Below are 19,695 nucleotides of genomic sequence, written 5' to 3'. Positions count from 1 at the left end.
GCCCTATCTGTCCCACCGATCACCGCCGCGGAAGTCAGTCGCCGGGTCACAGCCGGTGCTTACTGGCTGTTTCCCGGCGATCGTCGGCAAACAGTGACAGACAGCACAGCTGCAGTAGCTGTGCTGTCTGTCACTTCCCTGACAGCTCAAGGACGAGCTGATCGAGAATGAAGAGTTTCACTCTCTCGATCAGCGGTGTCCCGTGCAGTACACACCCCGCCCCCTAGTAAAACACTCCCCTCACTCCGATAACCCTTCCCTGCAAAATAAGGTTAACCCCTTCCTCCCCAGTGCCATTAGTACAGTGTCAGTGTTTTTTTTTTTTTTGCACTGATCACTTTATTAGTGTTTTTGGGGATGTCAGTGACCCCAAGTCAGTACCCCCCAATGTCAGAACGTCCGCTGCAGTCCCGCCATAAGTCCCTGATCGCCGCCATAAGTCGCTGATCGCTGCCATTATTAGTATAAAAAACCCCTAAAAATCCCAGTATCTTTCCCGCCATTTGTAAACGCTGTAACTTTCACGTAAACCAATTAATTTACACGTATTGGGTTTTTTTTTTAGCAAAGACACGTCGCAGAATGCATTTTGGCAGAAATTTATGACTAAATTTGATTTTTGCATTTTTTTTTTTTTTTTTTTAACTGGACATGTTTTATAGCAAAAAGTCCAAAATATTGTTTTTTTTTTTTCCTCAAAATTGTCAGCCTTTTTTTTTATAGCGCAAAAAATAAAAACCGCACAGGCGATCAAATACCACCCAAAAAAAGCTCAATTTGTGGGGAAAAAAGGCTGCAAATTTAATTTATGTACCGTATTGCATGACCGCGCAATTGTCCGTTAAACTAGCGCAGCGCTGTATAGCAGAAAAATGGCGTAAATTGCAGTATCTATCCCATAGTTTGTAGACGCTATAACTTCACACAAAGCAATCAATATACACTTATTGGGGTTTTTTTTACCAAAAACATGGAGCAGAATACATTTTGGCCTAAATTTATAACCAACTTTGAGTTTACTATATATTTTTTATAGCTGAAAGTAAAAAATATTGTTTTTCTTCAAAATTTTTGGCCTTTTTTTGTTTATAGCGTGAAAAATAAAAAGCGCACAGGTGATCAAATACCACCGAAAGAAAGCTCTATTTGTGTAAAAAGGACATAAATTTAGTTTGGGTGCAGCATTGCATGACCGCGCAATTATCAGTTGAATTAGTGCAGCGCCGAGTAGCAAAAAGAGGCGTGGTCATTAAGGGGGGTAAATCCTCTGGAGCTCAAGTGGTTAATATAAAAAATTTTTTTTTTTTTTTTTTGGTCACAAAAAGTCCAAAAACACCGGTTTGCGACGTTTTACCGCGTTTTTCAGCGTTAAGCATTTTTTACAGTTAAAAAACTAGAAACCCACTAGTGCTGGGCGTTTTTTTTTTCCAGCCATAAAGCATCCCAGCCAAAAAAACGTTGATTCCAGTCTCGGTGTGTATGGACACATAGGATAACATGCTGGGGGGGTTTACTGGCTGTAGAAAAAAAAAAGCCAAAAGCAGCCGCTGTAAAAACATCCCGAGTGCGTGAGCTTAAGTGACTCTGCTTTCTGAGACCATGCAAACACTTATTTAGACCAAAGTTCTACATTTTTAAACTTTTTAAATGATGTTTTTTCACAGAGACTATGAAGAAGACGGAGAGAAAAAAACAGAGACGAGATACACATACAGTAAGTACCATCATAGAACAGTGACGGCAGGAAATCATTTTTTCCCCCCTATTGGTAGCAAAATTAATTTCTGTGCATTAAATAAGTCATTTCAGCACTGAAAAGCGTCAGTTCTCTCCCTCCTGTGGTCTGGGCGGAAAAGGCTTTTCAATCCGTTGAAGGTCATTTTTTTTTTTACATCCGTGTGCTTTTACCCCTCACTGCAAGCCATAGAGGCGGATGCATGGAAACGCCTCTTCACATTCTGTGTATACTAGTCCTATGCAGGAGTAAACGCTAACTTCTAAAGTTGTCTCACCGAAAACCTTTTTTGTTCCTTTTAGATACAGAATGGAAATCGGAGGTGGTGAGCAGCAGACATTTCGACCGAGAAATCGCCCATCGCAATCCCAGGTGATCTTTCTACAAATCCTCCCTCCGACCTCCCCTCCAGTCTTGCACAGGTGTATCGGCTCCTCCCCTCCAGTCTTGCACAGGTGTATCGGCTCCTCCCCTCCAGTCTTGCCCAGGTGTATCGGCTCCTCCCCTCCAGTCTTGCCCAGGTGTATCGGCTCCTCCCCTCCAGTCTTGCACAGGTGTACCGGCTCCTCCCCTCCAGTCTTGCACAGGTGTACCGGCTCCTCCCCTCCAGTCTTGCACAGGTGTACCGGCTCCTCCCCTCCAGTCTTGCACAGGTGTACCGGCTCCTCCCCTCCAGTCTTGCACAGGTGTACCGGCTCCTCCCCTCCAGTCTTGCACAGGTGTACCGGCTCCTCCCCTCCAGTCTTGCACAGGTGTATCGGCTCCTCCCCTCCAGTCTTGCACAGGTGTAGCGGCTCCTCTCCTCCTCCAGTCTTGCACAGGTGTAGCGGCTCCTCTCCTCCTCCAGTCTTGCACAGGTGTAGCGGCTCCTCCCCTCCTCCAGTCTTGCACAGGTGTAGCGGCTCCTCCCCTCCTCCAGTCTTGCACAGGTGTAGCGGCTCCTCCCCTCCTCCAGTCTTGCACAGGTGTAGCGGCTCCTCCCCTCCTCCAGTCTTGCACAGGTGTAGCGGCTCCTCCCCTCCTCCAGTCTTGCACAGGTGTAGCGGCTCCTCCCCTCCTCCAGTCTTGCACAGGTGTAGCGGCTCCTCCCCTCCAGTCTTGCACAGGTGTAGCGGCTCCTCTCCTCCCCTCCAGTCTTGCACAGGTGTAGCGGCTCCTCTCCTCCAGTCGGTTGATTTTTTTTTTTTTTTTTTAACTGGATATGTTTTATAGCAGAAAAAAAAAAAAAGATGCATAAATACACATATATATATATATATATATATATAATACATACATACATATACACATACCTATCCAGTTAAAAAAAATATATATATATGTGTGTGTATGTATGTATATATCTTTTTTTTTTTTTTTTTTTTTTTTTTTTTATTTTTACTTTCTGCTATAAAACATATCCAGTTAAAAAAAAAAATCAACTGAGAGAATCTACTCTGTATAGAGCCCTGTGTTGATTTCCAACATGGGGCTGTGGTTGGACCCAATCGAGGAATCATTGGCTGGGACTTGCTGACAGACCCCCCTGCTGTGTACAGTCCCTGCGGGTGGGGGCTGGTGCGCTTGCGTGCACTAAGCCAAGAAGCGCGGGAGGCAATGTATCTGGACATCGTACTGTCTGTACAAGGTCATGTAAAGCAACTGTCCATCTTTTTTGCAGCGCCATGGCGGTGGAGTCATTCACGGCTGTTGCATCAGATGTCCAGGTTGGAAGTTACTACCTGTCTAAAGGTGAGACTAATGTCAGTGATCTGTAAGATTTTCCGTAGACTTTACACTTTTTTTGCAGTTGTACAGATTCCTCTCCTCTAATGGAATCTCCTATTCTGCTTTTACTGAACACAACCCGCCTCATCTCCTGGCTGGAGGAAGTCCAGCAACATCAGCAGACTGGTCGTCCCTGGCCCGCCCCCTTTTCATTCATTGGATTTCAGCTCTTTCAATCATGGAAGCTCAGCGTGTTACCTAGAGCATTCCGCACACAAACACAGCCCACCCCTGCAGACCGGCATCCACCAATCAAGGCGATTTGATATTTGCAGAACTCCTACCAAGATCCAGCTTGCATCAGGGTTGAAGGAAGGCTCTAAGAGCGGTTAACTTTGTTCCTTTTATAGGTCTGGTTGAGAAGATCAACGATTTCAAACTGCTGAGTTTGACGCAGAAGGGGAATCCACAGGCTGATGTCATCACAGAAGGAAATTACTTCTATCATAGCGCCAACCCCAAGAATCCAGAGGTAGGAAATACTCGCCGTGCCTCAGACAGGGAGGTTATATAGTGAATGCAGGGTCCGGGGAGAGCAGATATAGTGAATGCGGGGTCCGGGGAGAGCGGATATAGCGAATGCGGGGTCCGGGGAGAGCGGATACAGTGAATGCAGGATCCGGGGAGAGCGGATATAGCGAATGCGGGGTCCGGGGAGAGCGGATACAGTGAATGCGGGGTCCGGGGAGAGCGGATATAGTGAATGCAGGGTCCGGGGAGAGCGGATACAGTGAATGCGGGGTCCGGGGAGAGCGGATATAGTGAATGCGGGGTCCGGGGAGAGCGGATACAGTGAATGCGGGGTCCGGGGAGAGCGGATATAGAGAATGCGGGGCCCGGGGAGAACGGATATAGAGAATGCGGGGTCCGGGGAGAGCGGATATAGTGAATGCGGGGCCCGGGGAGAACGGATATAGTGAATGCGGGGTCCGGGGAGAGCGGATATAGCGAATGCGGGGTCCGGGGAGAGCGGATATAGAGAATGCGGGGTCCGGGGAGAGCGGATATAGCGAATGCGGGGTCCGGGGAGAGCGGATATAGCGAATGCGGGATCCGGGGAGAACGGATATAGCGAATGCGGGGTCCGGGGAGAGCGGATATAGCGAATGCGGGGTCCGGGGAGAGCAGATATAGCGAATGCGGGGTCCGGGGAGAGCGGATATAGCGAATGCGGGGTCCGGGGAGAGCGGATATAGCGAATGCGGGGTCCGGGGAGAGCGGATATAGCGAATGCGGGGTCCGGGGAGAGCGGATATAGCGAATGCGGGGTCCGGGGAGAGCGGATATAGCGAATGCGGGTCCGGGGAGAGCGGATATAGCGAATGCGGGGTCCGGGGAGAGCGGATATAGCGAATGCGGGGTCCGGGGAGAGCGGATATAGCGAATGCGGGGTCCGGGGAGAGCGGATATAGTGAATTCAGGGTTCTCTCTCGGCCCATATGGCAATTTTGAATGTGTTTGGAAAGGACTTAGAGTCAAATTATCTGTCTTCCTTCTTCACATTTCAGGTTGGTGATCTACGGATCTCCTTCTGGTACGCTGGTGTTTCCCTGGGAAATTCATTCGGCTCAGTGGACACGGTAATCATCTGTTTATTGTTCTAAAAGTTTGTTTCTAATCACAACACTTTTTAGCGCAGATCTGCTTTAGTCCTCCAGCACACGGGACATTTTACAGCGGCTGTTTTTGGCCTTTGATGTCTTTTCCTCCATCCAGTAAACCCCCCAGCATGTTATCTTATGTCTCCATACACAGAGACTGGAATCAACGTTTTTTTGGCTGGAAAAAAACCCAGGACTAGCGGGTGTCTAGAGGAGTTTTTTAAGATGGTAAAATGCCGCAACTCTGCATTTTTGGATGTTTTTTGGCCAAAAAAAAGTTTTTGGTTTTTTTTTTTAGTCAAAAGAACCGCTAAAAACCACAAACGTGGAAAAACGCTAATGCAAAAATGCTGAAAAACGCACGTTTTTAACTTGACTTTACACAGCGAACGTTACCAGCGTTATGAAAACGCCCCGTGTGGAGCCATAAAGAGTTGTTAAGCAGGCAATAGACGGGGCGAAAAACGGCCGTTAAAAAAAAAAAAAAATAATAATAATAAGTCGTTCGATCTGCCGATGTTACCCCCAACAGTAAAAACAATTGGCCGATTTTCGTCCCGTCTATGGCCGGCATTTAACCCCACAATTACTTCTGTCCCTGCAGAGACAGGGGAGCAAGAATAATAAAAAGAATTCCAGTCCGCTATTATATTTTATATGAAAAGTCAACAATGTATTTGTATCCATTTCGGATACAGATGGTTTTATTTGGATACATTGTTGCAACCGCAAGACTTTTCATATAAAATATAATAGCGGACTGGAATTCTTCTTCTTTTTTCCTTCTTCCTTCTTCTTTTTTCCTTCTTCCTTCTTCTTTTTTCCTTCTTCCTTCTTTTTTCCTTCTTCCTTCTTCTTTTTTCCTTCTTCTTTTTTCCTTCTTCCTTCTTCTTTTTTCCTTCTTCCTTCTTCTTTTTTCCTTCTTCTTTTTTCCTCCTTCCTTCTTTTTTCCCTCTTCCTTCTTTTTTCCCTCTTCCTTCTTCTTTTTTCCCTCTTCCTCCTTCCTTTTTCCTTCTTTTTTCCTTCTTCCTCCTTCCTTTTTCCTTTTTTCCTTTTTTCCTTCTTCCTTTTTCCTCCTTCCTTCCTTTTTTCCTCCTTCCTTCTTCCTCCTTCCCTTTTTCCTTCTTCCTCCTTCCCTTTTTCCTTCTTCCTCCTTCCCTTTTTCCTTCTTCCTCCTTCCCTTTTTCCTTCTTCCTCCTTCCCTTTTTCCTTTTTCCTGCTTCCTCCTTCCTTTTTTCCTCCTTCCCTTTTTCCTTTTTCCTTCTTCCTTTTTCCTTCCTTTTTCCTTCTTTTTTCCTTCTTCCTTCTCCTTTTTTCCTTCTTCCTTCTCCTTTTTTCCTTCCTCTTTTTTCCTTTTTCCTTCCTCTTCCAATTTTGCCTATCATTGCCGGGAAAATCAGCCAATCGTCAAACTCGGCCGTGAATTTTCCAACATGCCCGATAAAAAAAAATGTGCAAAAACCCTGAAAAACGGTGTGCAAATCGGCTGTTTTTTTTTTTTTTCGGACGAAAAATCAGCCGATTTTCGACCCGTCTATGGCCGGCATTAATGTTGGGTTCAGATTTCATCCATTGAGTTGCTGTTCTGTTTACTTCTCCCATATTTTCCTGTTAGGTGAGTGTGGTGGCGCGGCAGCGAGGGGTGGAACTGGTCCCGTACAAAACCAAATCAGGAGATCAGCTGGAGCTGCTCTATATGGGGAATCTCAATGCTGAGGTTAGTCCTTGTCCTGAATGACCCCCTTTTTGTGGAAGGGGAACCCCGCTAAGCACTGTTTGTAACTAGGACAGGATTTCTGAAACTCCCAGAATGTTTTTCTGGACTTAACTTGCCTGGGAACACCTTGAGAATGCTGTGTGTGTGGCCACTTTACAGGAGATCTTCCATGCCGAGCATCAGAGTAACACAATGAAGACCTGGATGCTGCGAGGTGCCGGCTGGTTCATGATGTTTATGGGCATCAGTCTTATGATGAAGATCTTCCATACGCTGGGTGAGCATGACATAGTTAGTCTGGCTGAAAAAACACAAAAGTCCATCCAGTTCAACCAATTTCAGAAGACGGCTATATTCCATTCTATTCCATTCTATTTCCTTTTCTATTTTATTTTATTCTTTTCTATTGTTTTGTTCTATTCTATTCAAATTTCAGACAGCTATATTCAATTTTGTTCTATTCTGTTTAAACATGTTCTATTTTTTTATTCTATTCTGTTTTGTCTTACTGTATTCTTTTCTATTCTACTCTATTCTATTCTTTTCTATTCCTTTTTTTCCCCTATTTTGTGCTGTTCTTTTATTTTCTGTTCTATTCTGTTTTTGTCTTATACTATTATTTTTGAAGTTCGGAATTTCGATTTTATTCAAATCTATTTTAATTTTTTTTATTCTGTTTTTGTTTTACTGTATTCTTTTCTGTTCTACTCTATTTATTCTATTCTTTTCTATTCTATTCATTTTCTTTTCTATTTTATGCTGTTTTTTTTATTTTCTGTTCTAGTCTGTTTTACTCTTTTATTCTGTTTTTGTTTTATACTATTATTTTTGAAGTTCGGAATTTTCATTTTATTCAAATCTATTTTTTTTTTCGATTTTGTTTTACTGTATTCTTTTCTGTTCTACTCTATTTATTTTGTTTTCTTTTCTTTTTTATGCTGTTCTTTTATTTTCTATTCAGTTTTACTCTCTCTTTTATTCTGTTTTTGTTTTATACTATTCTTTTTGAATTTCGATTTCATTCAGATCTATTTTAGTTTTTTTTCTATTCTGTTTTGTTTTACTGTATTATTTTCTGTTCTACTCTATGTATTCCTTTTCTATTCTATTCCTTTTCTTTTCTATTTTTATGCTGTTCTTTTGTTTTCTGTTCTAGTCTGTTTTGCGCTCTTCTATTCTGTTTTTGTTTTATACTATTCTTTTTGAATTTTGATTTTATTCTACTCTATTCAAATCTATTATTTTTCTATTCTGTTTTGTTTTACTGTATTCTTTTCTATTCTACTCTATTTTATTATATTCTTTTCTTTTCTATTCTATTCCTTTTCTTTTCTCTTTTATGCGGTTCTTTTATTTTCTGTTCTAGTCTGTTTTACTCTCTTCTATTCTGTTTTATACTATTCTTTTTGAATTTTGAAATTTTTATTCTATTCAAATCTATTTTTTTTTTTTCTATTCTGTTTTGTTTTACTGTATTCTATTCTACTGTATTTTTTTTTTTTTTATATACTATTTATTTTCTATTCTATTCTAGCCTGTTTTTATGCTGTTCTTTTCGAAATTCAAAGGAAATCGACAATATTAATTTTCAAATTCGATTTGCGATTGATTTGGATTTCGGGCAAAATTTCATTTTGTTATTTCAGATTTATTTAATTTCGTTACTATTGTAATTTTGGAAATTCGAATTTCCGAATAACAAAAATTTTGATTCGGAACAAAACTAACCGCACGTCTACTTTTAATTTCCTTCCGTCTTTGAAGAACAGCAGCTGGAATCTGTTTGCTTTGGGTTGGGAAGTCGTCCCTTTTTGCGGTTCAGCACCCATTCCTGTCCAGGAAACGTGACTGCTGCACCATCGTGTATGTAGTGCCTTGGCATAAGCTGCTAATTAAAGGTATTGTCCATTTTTTTTCTTTCTCTGCAGTGGATTGGTTCCCCATCGTCCGTGATCTCGTCAATCTTGGCCTCAAATTGTTCGCTCTGTGTTTGTCCTCTTCACTCTCTCTGCTGACAATCGCTGCCGGTTGGTTCTTCTACCGCCCTTTGTTGGCGTTACTCCTGAGCGCGGTCGCAGTTGGCATCGTATTTCTCGCCCGATCCCGCGTGCCTTCCAAGAAGCACCAGTAAGAAGATGCGCTTTGTGGCCTTCATCCAGTATTGCTTGGGGGGCTTGAAGCTGGTGATGAGGCGACTGCGCCTGGACTATAACTCGGGGGGCCATTCATTCAGTAATGTATTCTTTATCACTATGCAATTTATTTTTATACACATATATTGCGTTTTGTAGCTAATTTTTGTATTTATGTTCTACTGAGTTAAAGGGGTTTGAAGGGCTGAAAACCTAAAAATTTTAAAACCGGGAACTGCATGGGCTGCCATTTCTGACCTCCTAAGAATGCTACTTGTGCAGTTGGTGATGTCAATCCGCAAGATATAGTACTTTCTAGGTCATTGAAGGCTGAAGTGAGAGCTAGCTCATCTTTTCAGAAAAAATGAAACGGTGACCTCCATGCTGGGACAAGGGCGTCTAAAGCCCAGGGCAAACATACCAAACTGCCCCCTCCCCCCCAAAAGAAGTATGATTATTATGTGTCCTCCAACACCCCCCCCCCCCCCCCACTTCCCAAAGAAGATCTTTAATCTGCATGCCTACCTCTAGAATTCACCCCCCTCCAAGTACAAATCTGCCCCCCTGCTGAAATTCCCCCTCCCAGCACAAATCTTTCCCCCCTCCAGTTCACTTCCTCTCTCTTTCCCCAAATTCCTCCAGGAAAAATCCCCGCCCCCCCCAAAAAAAACACCCCTCTTAGCAAAAATCCCCCATCCTAGCACAAATACTGTTCGAATATCCCTACCAGCACAAATCCCCCCTCCCAACACAAATCTTTGCCCCCCTCCAGTTCACTTCCTCTCTCTTTCCCCAAATTCCTCCAGAAAAAATCCCCCCCCCCCAAAAAAAAAAAGTATGCTTATTAAGTGTCAGCCAACACCCCCTCCCCTTCCCAAAAAAGATCTTTTGATCTGCATGCTTACTTCTAAAATTCACCCCCCTCCAAGTACAAATCTTCCCCTCCTGCTGAAATCCCCCCTCCCAACACAAATCTTTGCCCCCCTCTCGTTCACTTCCGCTCTCCTTCCCCAAATTCCTCCAGGAAAAATTCCCCCCCCCCCCAAAAAAAACCCCTCTTAGCACAAATCCCCCATCCTAGCACAAATACTATTCGAATGTCCCTACCAGCACAAATCCACCCCCCCTCCCAACACAAATCTTTGCTCCCCTCCAGTTCACTTCCTCTCTCTTTCCCCAAATTCCTCCAGGAAAAATCCCCGCCCCCCCCCCCCCCCCAAAAAAAAAGTATGCTTATTAAGTATCAGCCAACACCCCCTCCCCTTCCCAAAAAAGATCTTACCTCTAAAGTTCACCCCCCTCCAAGTACAAATCTGCCCCTCCTGCTGAAATCCCCCCTCCCAGCACAAATCTTTGCTCCCCCCAGTTTACTTCCTCTCTCTTTCCCCAAATTCCTCCAGGAAAAATCCCCGCCCCCCCCCCCAAAAAAAAAAAACACCCCTCTTAGCACAAATCCCCCATCCTAGCTCAAATACTGTTCGAATATCCCTACCAGCACAAATCCCCCCTCCCAACACAAATCTTTCCCCCTCCAGTTCACTTCCTCTCTCTTTCTCCAAATTCCTCCAGGAAAAATTCCCCCCCCCCCCAAAAAAAAAACCCTCTTAGCACAAATCCCCCATCCTAGCACAAATACTGTTCGAATGTCACACCCCCTCCCCTTCCCAAAAAAGATCTTACCTCTAAAGTTCACCCTCCTCCAAGTACAAATCTGCCCCTCCTGCTGAAATCCCCCCTCCCAGCACAAATCTTTGCTCCCCCCAGTTCACTTCCTCTCTCTTTCCCCAAATTCCTCCAGGAAAAATCCCTGCCCCCCCCCCCCCCCCCCAAAAAAAAAAAAAAAAAAAAAAAGTATGCTTATTCTGTGTCAGCCAACACCCCCTCCTCTTCCCAAAAAAGATCTGTATTCTTACCTCTAAAATTCCCCCCACCAAAAAAATATGATTATTATGTGGCAGTAAACACCCCCTCCCCTTCCCAAAAAATCTTTTGATCTGCATGCTTACCTCTAAAATTCAACACCCTCCAGGTACAAATCTGCCCCTCCTGCTGAAATCCCCCCACCCAACACAAATCTTTGCCCCCCCCCAGTTCATTTCCTCTTTTCCTCTCTCTTTTTCCAAATTCCTCCAAGAAAAATCAACCCCCCCCCCCCAAAAAAAGTCACCCCCATCCCCCCCCCAGCACAAATCCTCTCACCCCCACCCAGCACAATTCCCCAATCCCCCATCCTAGCACAAGTACTGTTCGGTTATCCCTACCAGCACAAATCTCCCCACAAAAAAGTTCCCCTCCCAGCACAAATTCCCTCTCCAAACCCAAATCTTTGCCCCCTCCCCAGTTCACATCCTCTCTTTCCCCAAATTCCTCCAGGAAAAATCCCCCCCCCCCAAAAAAAGGAAAAAAAAAAATCACCCCTCCTAGCATAAATCCCCTCACCCCCACCCAGCACAAATCCCCCATCCTAGCACAAATACCGTCCGAATATACCTACCAGCACAAATCTCTCCCCCCCCGTCAAAAAAAAGTTCCCCTCCTAGCAAAAAATACCCCCTCCCAACACAAATCCCCCAAATTACAACTACTAGAACCCCCTCCCTAAAAAATAATTTCCCCTCCTAGAACAAATCTTACCCCACGCTGCCCACCGAATTCCCCCTCCCAACACTGCTCTCCTCCCCCCAATCTCCTTGTGGTACCCCCTCACCTCACATCATACCACAGTGCCCAAGGCAGCCGCCCCTCCTTGTCCTGGCCCTGTTTAAACTAACACCCTACAACCCCCCCCCCCTCCCCTAGTCCCGCTGTACTTGCCTTGGTGGGTGATGAACTGTCAGTACCCACGCAGACAGTGTAGTGGTTCAGGGATTTGAAATCCCTGCTCTTCCCTCTGCAGCGATTTCTGGGACGGATCAGAGCCATTCTGATTGGTCAGCACTGGCACAGAACATTACTCAGATCTGTCACAAAAGGCCCTGCAGAAAGAAGAGGGAGAAGAGCGAAGGGGGGGGGGGGGGGTTCAAAGTATAGTTGTAAACAAACTTATTAGAAATCCAAATTGAGCTTGAGAAAGGAGCGCGCATGCTCACACCCGGCATTGCACATGCTTCAAGAAAAACTGTTGCGCATCTCCTCAACTTGGTGACGTCATTCTGCTGGCGCTGCGTTCTACGCTCCGCTTCACCCAACTTCCGCCCTCGCCCCTATCTTGGATGAAATTGGCCAGTAGTCTCCCCCTTCCTGGTGGTTCTCCGGAGCGGACACCGCGTATTCCTAGATGCGCTACCCAACGGACGTCCTGCACATAGACGAGCCTGTATTTTTTTTTTTTAACCACTTCCCGACCGGCCGTTGTATATAAACGGCCGGACGGTGGCACTGCAGGGTCGGGTGGCCGTCTATAAACGGCCTCCCCGCACCCTGCTTGTGCGCTCTCCCTGGGAGCGTGCAGCACCGCGATCCGGTGCCCGCTGTGTCCTCCGGACACAGTGAAACACCGATCGTCGGACGGGACCTCTGTACGAGGTCCCGATCATGTGATCACTGATTGGCGAATCCGTGATCACATGCAAAGTAGTAAGCAAGATGTCACTTCTGACATCATTGCTTACTATGTGTGAAATCTGTGAATGATCACAGAGATCACATGGTACAGGGCTATTCACAAAAGCCTTGTACCATGTGACAAGCTTTGACCAATCACAGCTCACTCAGTACTTCTCAATGAGTGCAGGAATGCAGACAGAGAGAAAGATAAATGATTGCTTTTACATCCTATATGGGTGTAAAAGCAATCAGTGTAAAAAAAAAAAAAAAAAATCTTTATCACCCCCCACAAGTAGTACAGTGTCACCATGGTGACACTGTACTGCTAGGGTGACAGTATGTAAAAAAAATAAATAATAATATAAAAAAATAAAATAAAAATGTAAAAAAAAATGTTTAAAAATTATAATTTTTGCTTATAAACTAATTTGGATTTTTTTTTTTACTAAAAAAATAACGGAATAAATTTTGGCTAAGATTTATGATGAAATATTATTTATTTGCAAAATTTTATAAAAAAAAACACTTTTTTAAAAATTTTTTGGACATTTCATTTACATAGCAAAAAAAATACAAATCCCAGTGGTGAATAAATACCACCAAAATAAAGCTTTATCTATCTAAAAAAAATGGTAAAAAATTCATTTGGGTACAGTGTTGCATGACCGCGCAATTGTCATTCAAAGTGTGATAGCGCTAAAAGCTGAAAATTGCCCTGGTCAGGAAGGGGGTAAAAGTGTCCGGTCTGGAAGTGGTTAAAATGTGACCAGTTTGGATTTCTAATAAATTAGTGGCGCTTTTCCCCTTCTGTTACTAATGAGTGAAACACATTTCCATCTATAGCCCCTTACAATCCATGGAGGGTGTTAGAATTTTCTTCTTTCGCGATCTCTTAAATATTTGCACGTTGCCCATTGCAGACTGAGGGAGATCTAACGGCTGCAAGCTGGTTGCTTGCTCAAGGGGTCCACTTTGGTACTGTAACGGCGCTGTGCCAAGATTTGTTTTTGATTCCATGTCGTTTTCTATCTGGAAACAAATACAATATATGGAAACGTTTTATAAAGTAGGCCTTATTCACACGGGCGCCATATAGCGTACATCTGTGTAAGGGCCAGGCGTTTTGTGTATCCCCATGCAGGCGGTCCCAGTCATGTCAACTGGGACACAGCCGCTGCTCCCAAGTTTGAGATCTGTATGGGTGCAGGCCCCTGAAAAATGGCAGTTACTCCAACCTATAACTGGCCTTTGCACCAAAGTGCGCATGGAAGGGCAATACACATTGTAACGGAACCGGACCCAGACCGCACTTCCGTGCGGTATTTCCGTTATACTACCGCTTCCCTGTCCGAGCACAAATCCCCGGATACCACCGCTGATCATGCAGGAAATAGACAGCACCAGACTCTTAAGACGGGAAGTCAACTCCTTTATTTTTACACAAACACAAGATATATATATACACAAGGCGGGGAAACACACCCAGGAACAGGAAACACATCATCAGCCCGGCCCATCAGTGGGAAGGGCTACAGGAAACGCCCCCCACCAAACCAAGACACAAAACAATGGGATGCAGCACATGGCAGAGAACAATGGACAACCACTTGGCAGTGAACAATGGACAATGCCCACACCAATACACAATACTGTGACATTCACATTCACACCCTGTACCCCTTAACAGGCACAGGGTGGGTTAAACATAATGAAAGGAACATGAGCTGACACAGGGGTCCCTCCACCCCCAAAAGTCACTCCCATCACATACATCACAAACAAACCAAAAATTTCCCAGCTCACTTACCAGCCAGCCTGCAGAGTAACTGAATTGGCCCTGACTAACCGTTTATGTTAAAAGCAGAGAGTTTTGTTACACGGGGACAGTTCAGTTGTTTTGCAGGCTGGATGGTAAGTGTGCTGGGAAATCCTTTGTTTGAGATGTGCTTTGCCGTTCCATGTGCACCTTGCTGCAAAGGCTAGTTATAGGTTGGGGTGGTTGCCATTTTTTTTTCCCGTAGAGTTGGACAAATTAGGTACATGGGCGCCCTTGATGCCTTCGCTGCCGTACGTCCCTGTGCCTTTAAGGATAGATGGGCCCCCTCCAGGCATACCTGCCCTTATGGGGGCCATAGATGGGTCGATTTTTGGCCAAAAGAAAAAAAAAAAAAAAGTTGGGTTGGGGTGGTTGCCATTTTTTTTTGTAGGGTTGGACGAATTGGGTGCATGGACTCCCTGGATGCCTTCACTGCTGTACTTCCCTTTGCCATTAGGGAGAGATGGGCTCCCTCCAAGCATACCTGCCCTTATGGGGGCCATAGACGGGTCGATTTTTGGCCAAAAGAAAAAAAAAAAAAAAGTTGGGTTGGGGTGGTTGCCATTTTTTTTTTGTAGGGTTGGACGAATTGGGTGCATGGACTCCCTGGATGCCTTCACTGCCGTACTTCCCTTTGCCATTAGGGAGAGATGGGCTCCCTCCAAGCATACCTGCCCTTATTGGGGCCATAGATGGGTCGATTTTTGGCCAAAAGAAAAAAAAAAAAAAAGTTGGGTTGGGGTGGTTGCCATTTTTTTTTTTGTAGGGTTGGATGAATTGGGTGCATGGACTCCCTGGATGCCTTCACTGCCGTACTTCCCTTTGCCATTAGGGAGAGATGGGCTCCCTCCAGCCATACCTGCCCTTAATCTATTCATTCTTGTATGAGCTCCTTCTATGGAGGCTCTGGAAATTTAGAGTTGGGGGGCCACGGCATATACAGAGGTCCCTTGGCTTACGCAAATATTTGCAAATGTGTGAAAACAAAACTCTGCTGTTAATGAAAACACTTAGAGCCAATTTGGTAGTTTTGCAGACCGGCTGGTAAGTGAGCTGGGAAGCCCCGAGCTCACACTGTCTGCATTTGGGAAACACGCACTCGCACCCAATCGGTTGTCAAATCGGGAGCAGCGGCTGTGTCCCAATTGACTGCTTGCACGCAGATGCACAGAACTCCCGTGCATCCCGTTTGCGAGCAAACACAACCCTCATGCAGATGTGTGCTTCAGTACGCCCGTGTGAACGCAGACTTGTACTTCTTGAGAGTAATCATGAAGACTTGCACCCCTGTACTTGTGATGGTGGAAATAAATATGGGGCCTCTTTATAAAGCTCACCGTTGATGTTTTGCACGTTTTCTTAGGTGTCTAGTTTTACCTGTACTAGTTACATAGTTAGTCTGGCTGAAAAAAGATAAAAAGTCCATCCAGTTCAACCATAAAAAAAAAAAAAAGTTATAATCCTACACCCACAGTTGATCCAGAGGAAGGCAAACAACCCAGCAAAGCACGATCCAATTTGCTCCTGCAGGGAAAACAAATTCCTTACTGATCCCCCGAGAGGCAATCGGATATCCCCGGGATCAACTTTCCCTATAAATGTTATATTCTGTGTATCCAAGAAAGAATCCAGGACTTTCCTACAGCAATCCACTGAGCTGGCCACAACCAACTCTTGATTTTTCTCTTGGTGTCAGGAAAACTCGTCAGAAGTGATTCATGCTGATAGCAGAGGAAGGAGGCAACAGCTAGAAATGACACTTAGTGCTCTGGACTGAGACAAATACACACTATAGAGGGATGTGCTTTGTTCATATTTCATATCTCATGTTTAGAAACAAGAAAGAATCCAGGACTTTTTTTTTTTTTTTTAAAGCAATCCACTGAGCTGGCCTACTGAACTACTTTTCACCAGATTTCAACGAACATCAAAGTAAGCAAAGAATCTTTATTTTAAAGTATTGGGTCTCACACCGGCGATGACATGCACTCATCAGATTCCAGCATAGAATCGGGTGGATGTGACCAGCAGCAGCCTCTCTGTACAAATTAACAAGATGGCGGCGGCAGTCGTTGCTCATTGCGTGCATCCGCATAGCAAGTGCTTTCCCGCAGTTATGGATGGATGTCCAAGCCTGGACGCATCCGAGTAGGTCAATCGTTTGTCCCTAAGGCTTGGTTCACATCTGTGCGGGTGGTGCAGCTGCGGAGCCGCACGTAAATCCGTGCAGCCGCACCACCCGCACAGAGATTGCGGACCCGCGGGCGGGTGCCATTAGTTCTATTGGCATGCCGCCCGCACTGGAAAACGCAACTGTACTGGAAACCGAGGTTCCCGTGCGGCTGCGTTTTCCAAAGACGTGCAGAGACTTCTTCCCTACAGGGCACTGGAGTCCATTCAAATGAATGGGCTCTCGTGCCCGCGCAAAACGTGGCCCGCACGGCTTCATTCATCCCCGGTTCACATATATGCGGCCGTGTGGACCACGTTTTGCACGGGCACGAGAGACCATTCATTTGAATGGACTCCAGTGCCCTGTAGGGAAGAAGTCCCTACACTTCTTTGGAAAACGCAGCCCACATAGGAACCTCATTTCCCAGTGCGGTTGCGTTTTCCAGTGCGGGCGGCGTTCCGTTAGAACTAATAGCAACCGCCTGCGGGTCTGCAATTCTCTGTGCGGGTGGTGCGGCTGCACGGATTTTCGTGCGGATCTGCAGCAGCAGCACCCGTACAGATGTGAACCTACGCATATGTGAACCAGGGGTAACTGCAGGTTACCCGATACATGCAAAAAGTGACCGTGAATGTCATCCTCTCATTACATTGTATAGGCCGCCATGGTTTGTATACACCTGTCATCCCATATGTAGGAATCCTCTGATTCTTGCCACTGGGATCCAATGAATGCATGGAATTGCCTGTATGAAGGTCTTACCCGTTTTTTGATTACTTTTATGGCACCATAAACCAAAAGCTGATCTTTAAAAAAAAAAAAAAAATGGGGCCCCATAGGATAAATATCAATTATCTTCTAAGGCAGTGGTTCTCAACCTTTCTAATGCCGCGACCCCTTAATACAGTTCCTCATGTTGTGGTGACCCCCAACCATAAAATTATTTTCGTTGCTACTTCATAACTGTAATTTTGCAGTGGGAGGAATAGTGTCCCATCACTGATGTCAGTGGGATGAATAGTGCCCCATCACTGATGTCAGTGGGATGAATAGTGTCCCATCGTTGGTATCAGTGGGAGGAATAGTGCCCCATCATTGGTGTCAGTGGGAGGAATAGTGCCCCATCATTGGTGTCAGTGGGAGGAATAGTGCCCCATCATTGGTGTCAGTGGGAGGAATAGTGCCCCATCATTGGTATCAGTGGGAGGAATAGTTCCCCATCGTTGGTGTCAGTGGGAGGAATAGTGCCCCATCATTGGTGTCAGTGGGAGGAATAGTGCCCCGTCATTGGTGTCAGTGGGAGGAAATAGTGCCCCATCACTGATGTCAGTGGGATGAATAGTGTCCCATCGTTGGTATCAGTGGGAGGAATAGTGCCCCATCATTGGTGTCAGTGGGAGGAATAGTGCCCCATCGTTGGTATCAGTGGGAGGAATAGTGCCCCATCGTTGGTGTCAGTGGGAGGAATAGTGCCCCATCGTTGGTGTCAGTGGGAGGAATAGTGCCCCATCGTTGGTGTCAGTGGGAGGAATAGTGCCCCATCGTTGGTGTCAGTGGGAGGAATAGTGCCCCATCGTTGGTGTCAGTGGGGGGAGGAATAGTGCCCCATCGTTGGTGTCAGTGGGGGGAGGAATAGTGCCCCATCGTTGGTGTCAGTGGGGGGAGGAATAGTGCCCCATCGTTGGTGTCAGTGGGGGGAGGAATAGTGCCCCATCGTTGGTGTCAGTGGGGGGAGGAATAGTGCCCCATCGTTGGTGTCAGTGGGGGGAGGAATAGTGCCCCATCGTTGGTGTCAGTGGGGGGAGGAATAGTGCCCCATCGTTGGTGTCAGTGGGGGGAGGAATAGTGCCCCATCGTTGGTGTCAGTGACACAAATGATGGGGCACTATCCCTTCCACTGACACCAATGATACTTACCTTGCTGACTCCTGCTCCAGCCTGGGCTCGCTCTCTCCTTCTCCCATCTACAACCTGCATACCTGGCTGCAGCAGCAAAATTTGCACTTACCTGTCAGCTGTCTTCCTTCTCTGGCCTCTCTCTTCACTCGCTCCTGCAGCTCCCTCGATCTTCTTTGATCTATGCGCGCTGCCGCTCGGCTCCTCCTCTCCAAGCTCCACCTCCTCGCCGGTGATTGGCCGCCTGTGTGCCTCTCCTGAGCTACAGTTCCGGTGGCCAATCAGCGGCGAGGAGGCGGTGACAGGGGCAGCATATCATCCCGCCCACACATCGCCGGAGACGGGAGCGGTGTCTCGGTTCCTAAGACCATCGGAAATATGTGTTTTCCCCAAAGGGGTCGCGACCCCCAGGTTGAGAACCGCTGTTCTAAGGGCTCATGTACACGGGGCGTTTGGAAAACTCTTCTCAACGATGGAAACTGACTGCTGGAAACGTAGATTATAAAAACGTCAGTTTATGCGCGTTTGCGTTCAGAAGCTTTTTTAAAAGATAACCTCAGGAGACCCTCCCAAATGCCCAGAATGCACTGAAAAACTGTAAATTATTAACTATTTCAGACATTATGAGAGGAATAGAGAGAGCAGAAGCAGAGAGAGCAGTATGTGTGGAGATGACCGGTCTTTTCTGGTTGTATTCACTATGGATCCCATCATGACATAATGCGGCGCGTTCTACCATTGTTTCCTTCACACGGAACCTGGAACTGACTGCGCTGGTGTACCGGGTCCATTTAAATACATGGAAAACGCTCTGCATTCATTTCTGATGATGAAAAAAGGCTCCGGACAGCATCTGGATATGGAACAGTTAAAAAAAAACGCTTCTAAACGCAAACGCTTATAAACGCGGTTAGCCGAGTTTACGCGTTTATAAGTGTTTGACATTTGAAACGCTGATAAAATCTACTCCTGAATGCAAGTTTTCCGCGTTCAAAAACGACTGTGAACTCAACTGCCTGTAAAGGACGATGTGTACACGGACCCATAGGAGAACATTAGGGGGAGTTCAGGGGCTGCTGAAAAAAATGCTGAACAGCCCCTAAACGGGAGTTTATCAGCTCCATGCACACTTGACGTTTTGATAATGCTGGTGACGTTAGCTGTGTAAAGTCAATCATAAACGTGAGTTTTTCAGCGTTTGTGCATTAGCATTTAGCGGCGTTTTTCCACATTTGCGCTTTTTTTTTTTAACAAAAAATAAATATTTTTGGTCAAAAAAAAAAAAATCCATAAACACCAGTTTGTGGCATTT

General features: G+C 45.5%; 1 protein-coding gene across 3 annotated transcripts in view; it reads left to right on the top strand.

Annotated features, from left to right (window-relative positions):
• The window catches only part of LOC149428169 (transmembrane protein 43-like), a 40,770-nt gene that overhangs the window by 19,699 nt on the left and 1,376 nt on the right, over window positions 1-19,695 (top strand). Inside the window, exons 5-13 of one of the 3 annotated variants that reach the window (XM_089667636.1) lie at window positions 1,665-1,714; window positions 2,038-2,107; window positions 3,396-3,466; window positions 3,853-3,974; window positions 5,011-5,082; window positions 6,719-6,820; window positions 6,980-7,097; window positions 8,749-8,947; window positions 16,190-16,246. In XM_089667636.1, coding sequence (XP_089523762.1) covers window positions 1,665-1,714; window positions 2,038-2,107; window positions 3,396-3,466; window positions 3,853-3,974; window positions 5,011-5,082; window positions 6,719-6,820; window positions 6,980-7,097; window positions 8,749-8,947; window positions 16,190-16,246 — 861 coding nt within the window. Of the gene's footprint in view, window positions 1-1,664; window positions 1,715-2,037; window positions 2,108-3,395; window positions 3,467-3,852; window positions 3,975-5,010; window positions 5,083-6,718; window positions 6,821-6,979; window positions 7,098-8,748; window positions 9,116-16,189; window positions 16,247-19,695 lie in introns of those variants that run through there. The other 2 variants (XM_089667637.1, XM_089667638.1) reach the window with 2 other exon arrangements.

The sequence above is a fragment of the Staurois parvus genome, unplaced genomic scaffold (genome assembly GCF_062004578.1).
Source record: "Staurois parvus isolate SC_StPar_1 unplaced genomic scaffold, SC_StPar_1.0 ptg003444l, whole genome shotgun sequence".
In the NCBI taxonomy this organism is placed as follows: domain Eukaryota; kingdom Metazoa; phylum Chordata; class Amphibia; order Anura; family Ranidae; genus Staurois; species Staurois parvus.
The sequence above is the reverse complement of the archived record's forward strand: the minus strand, read 5'-3'. Positions and strand labels throughout refer to the sequence as shown.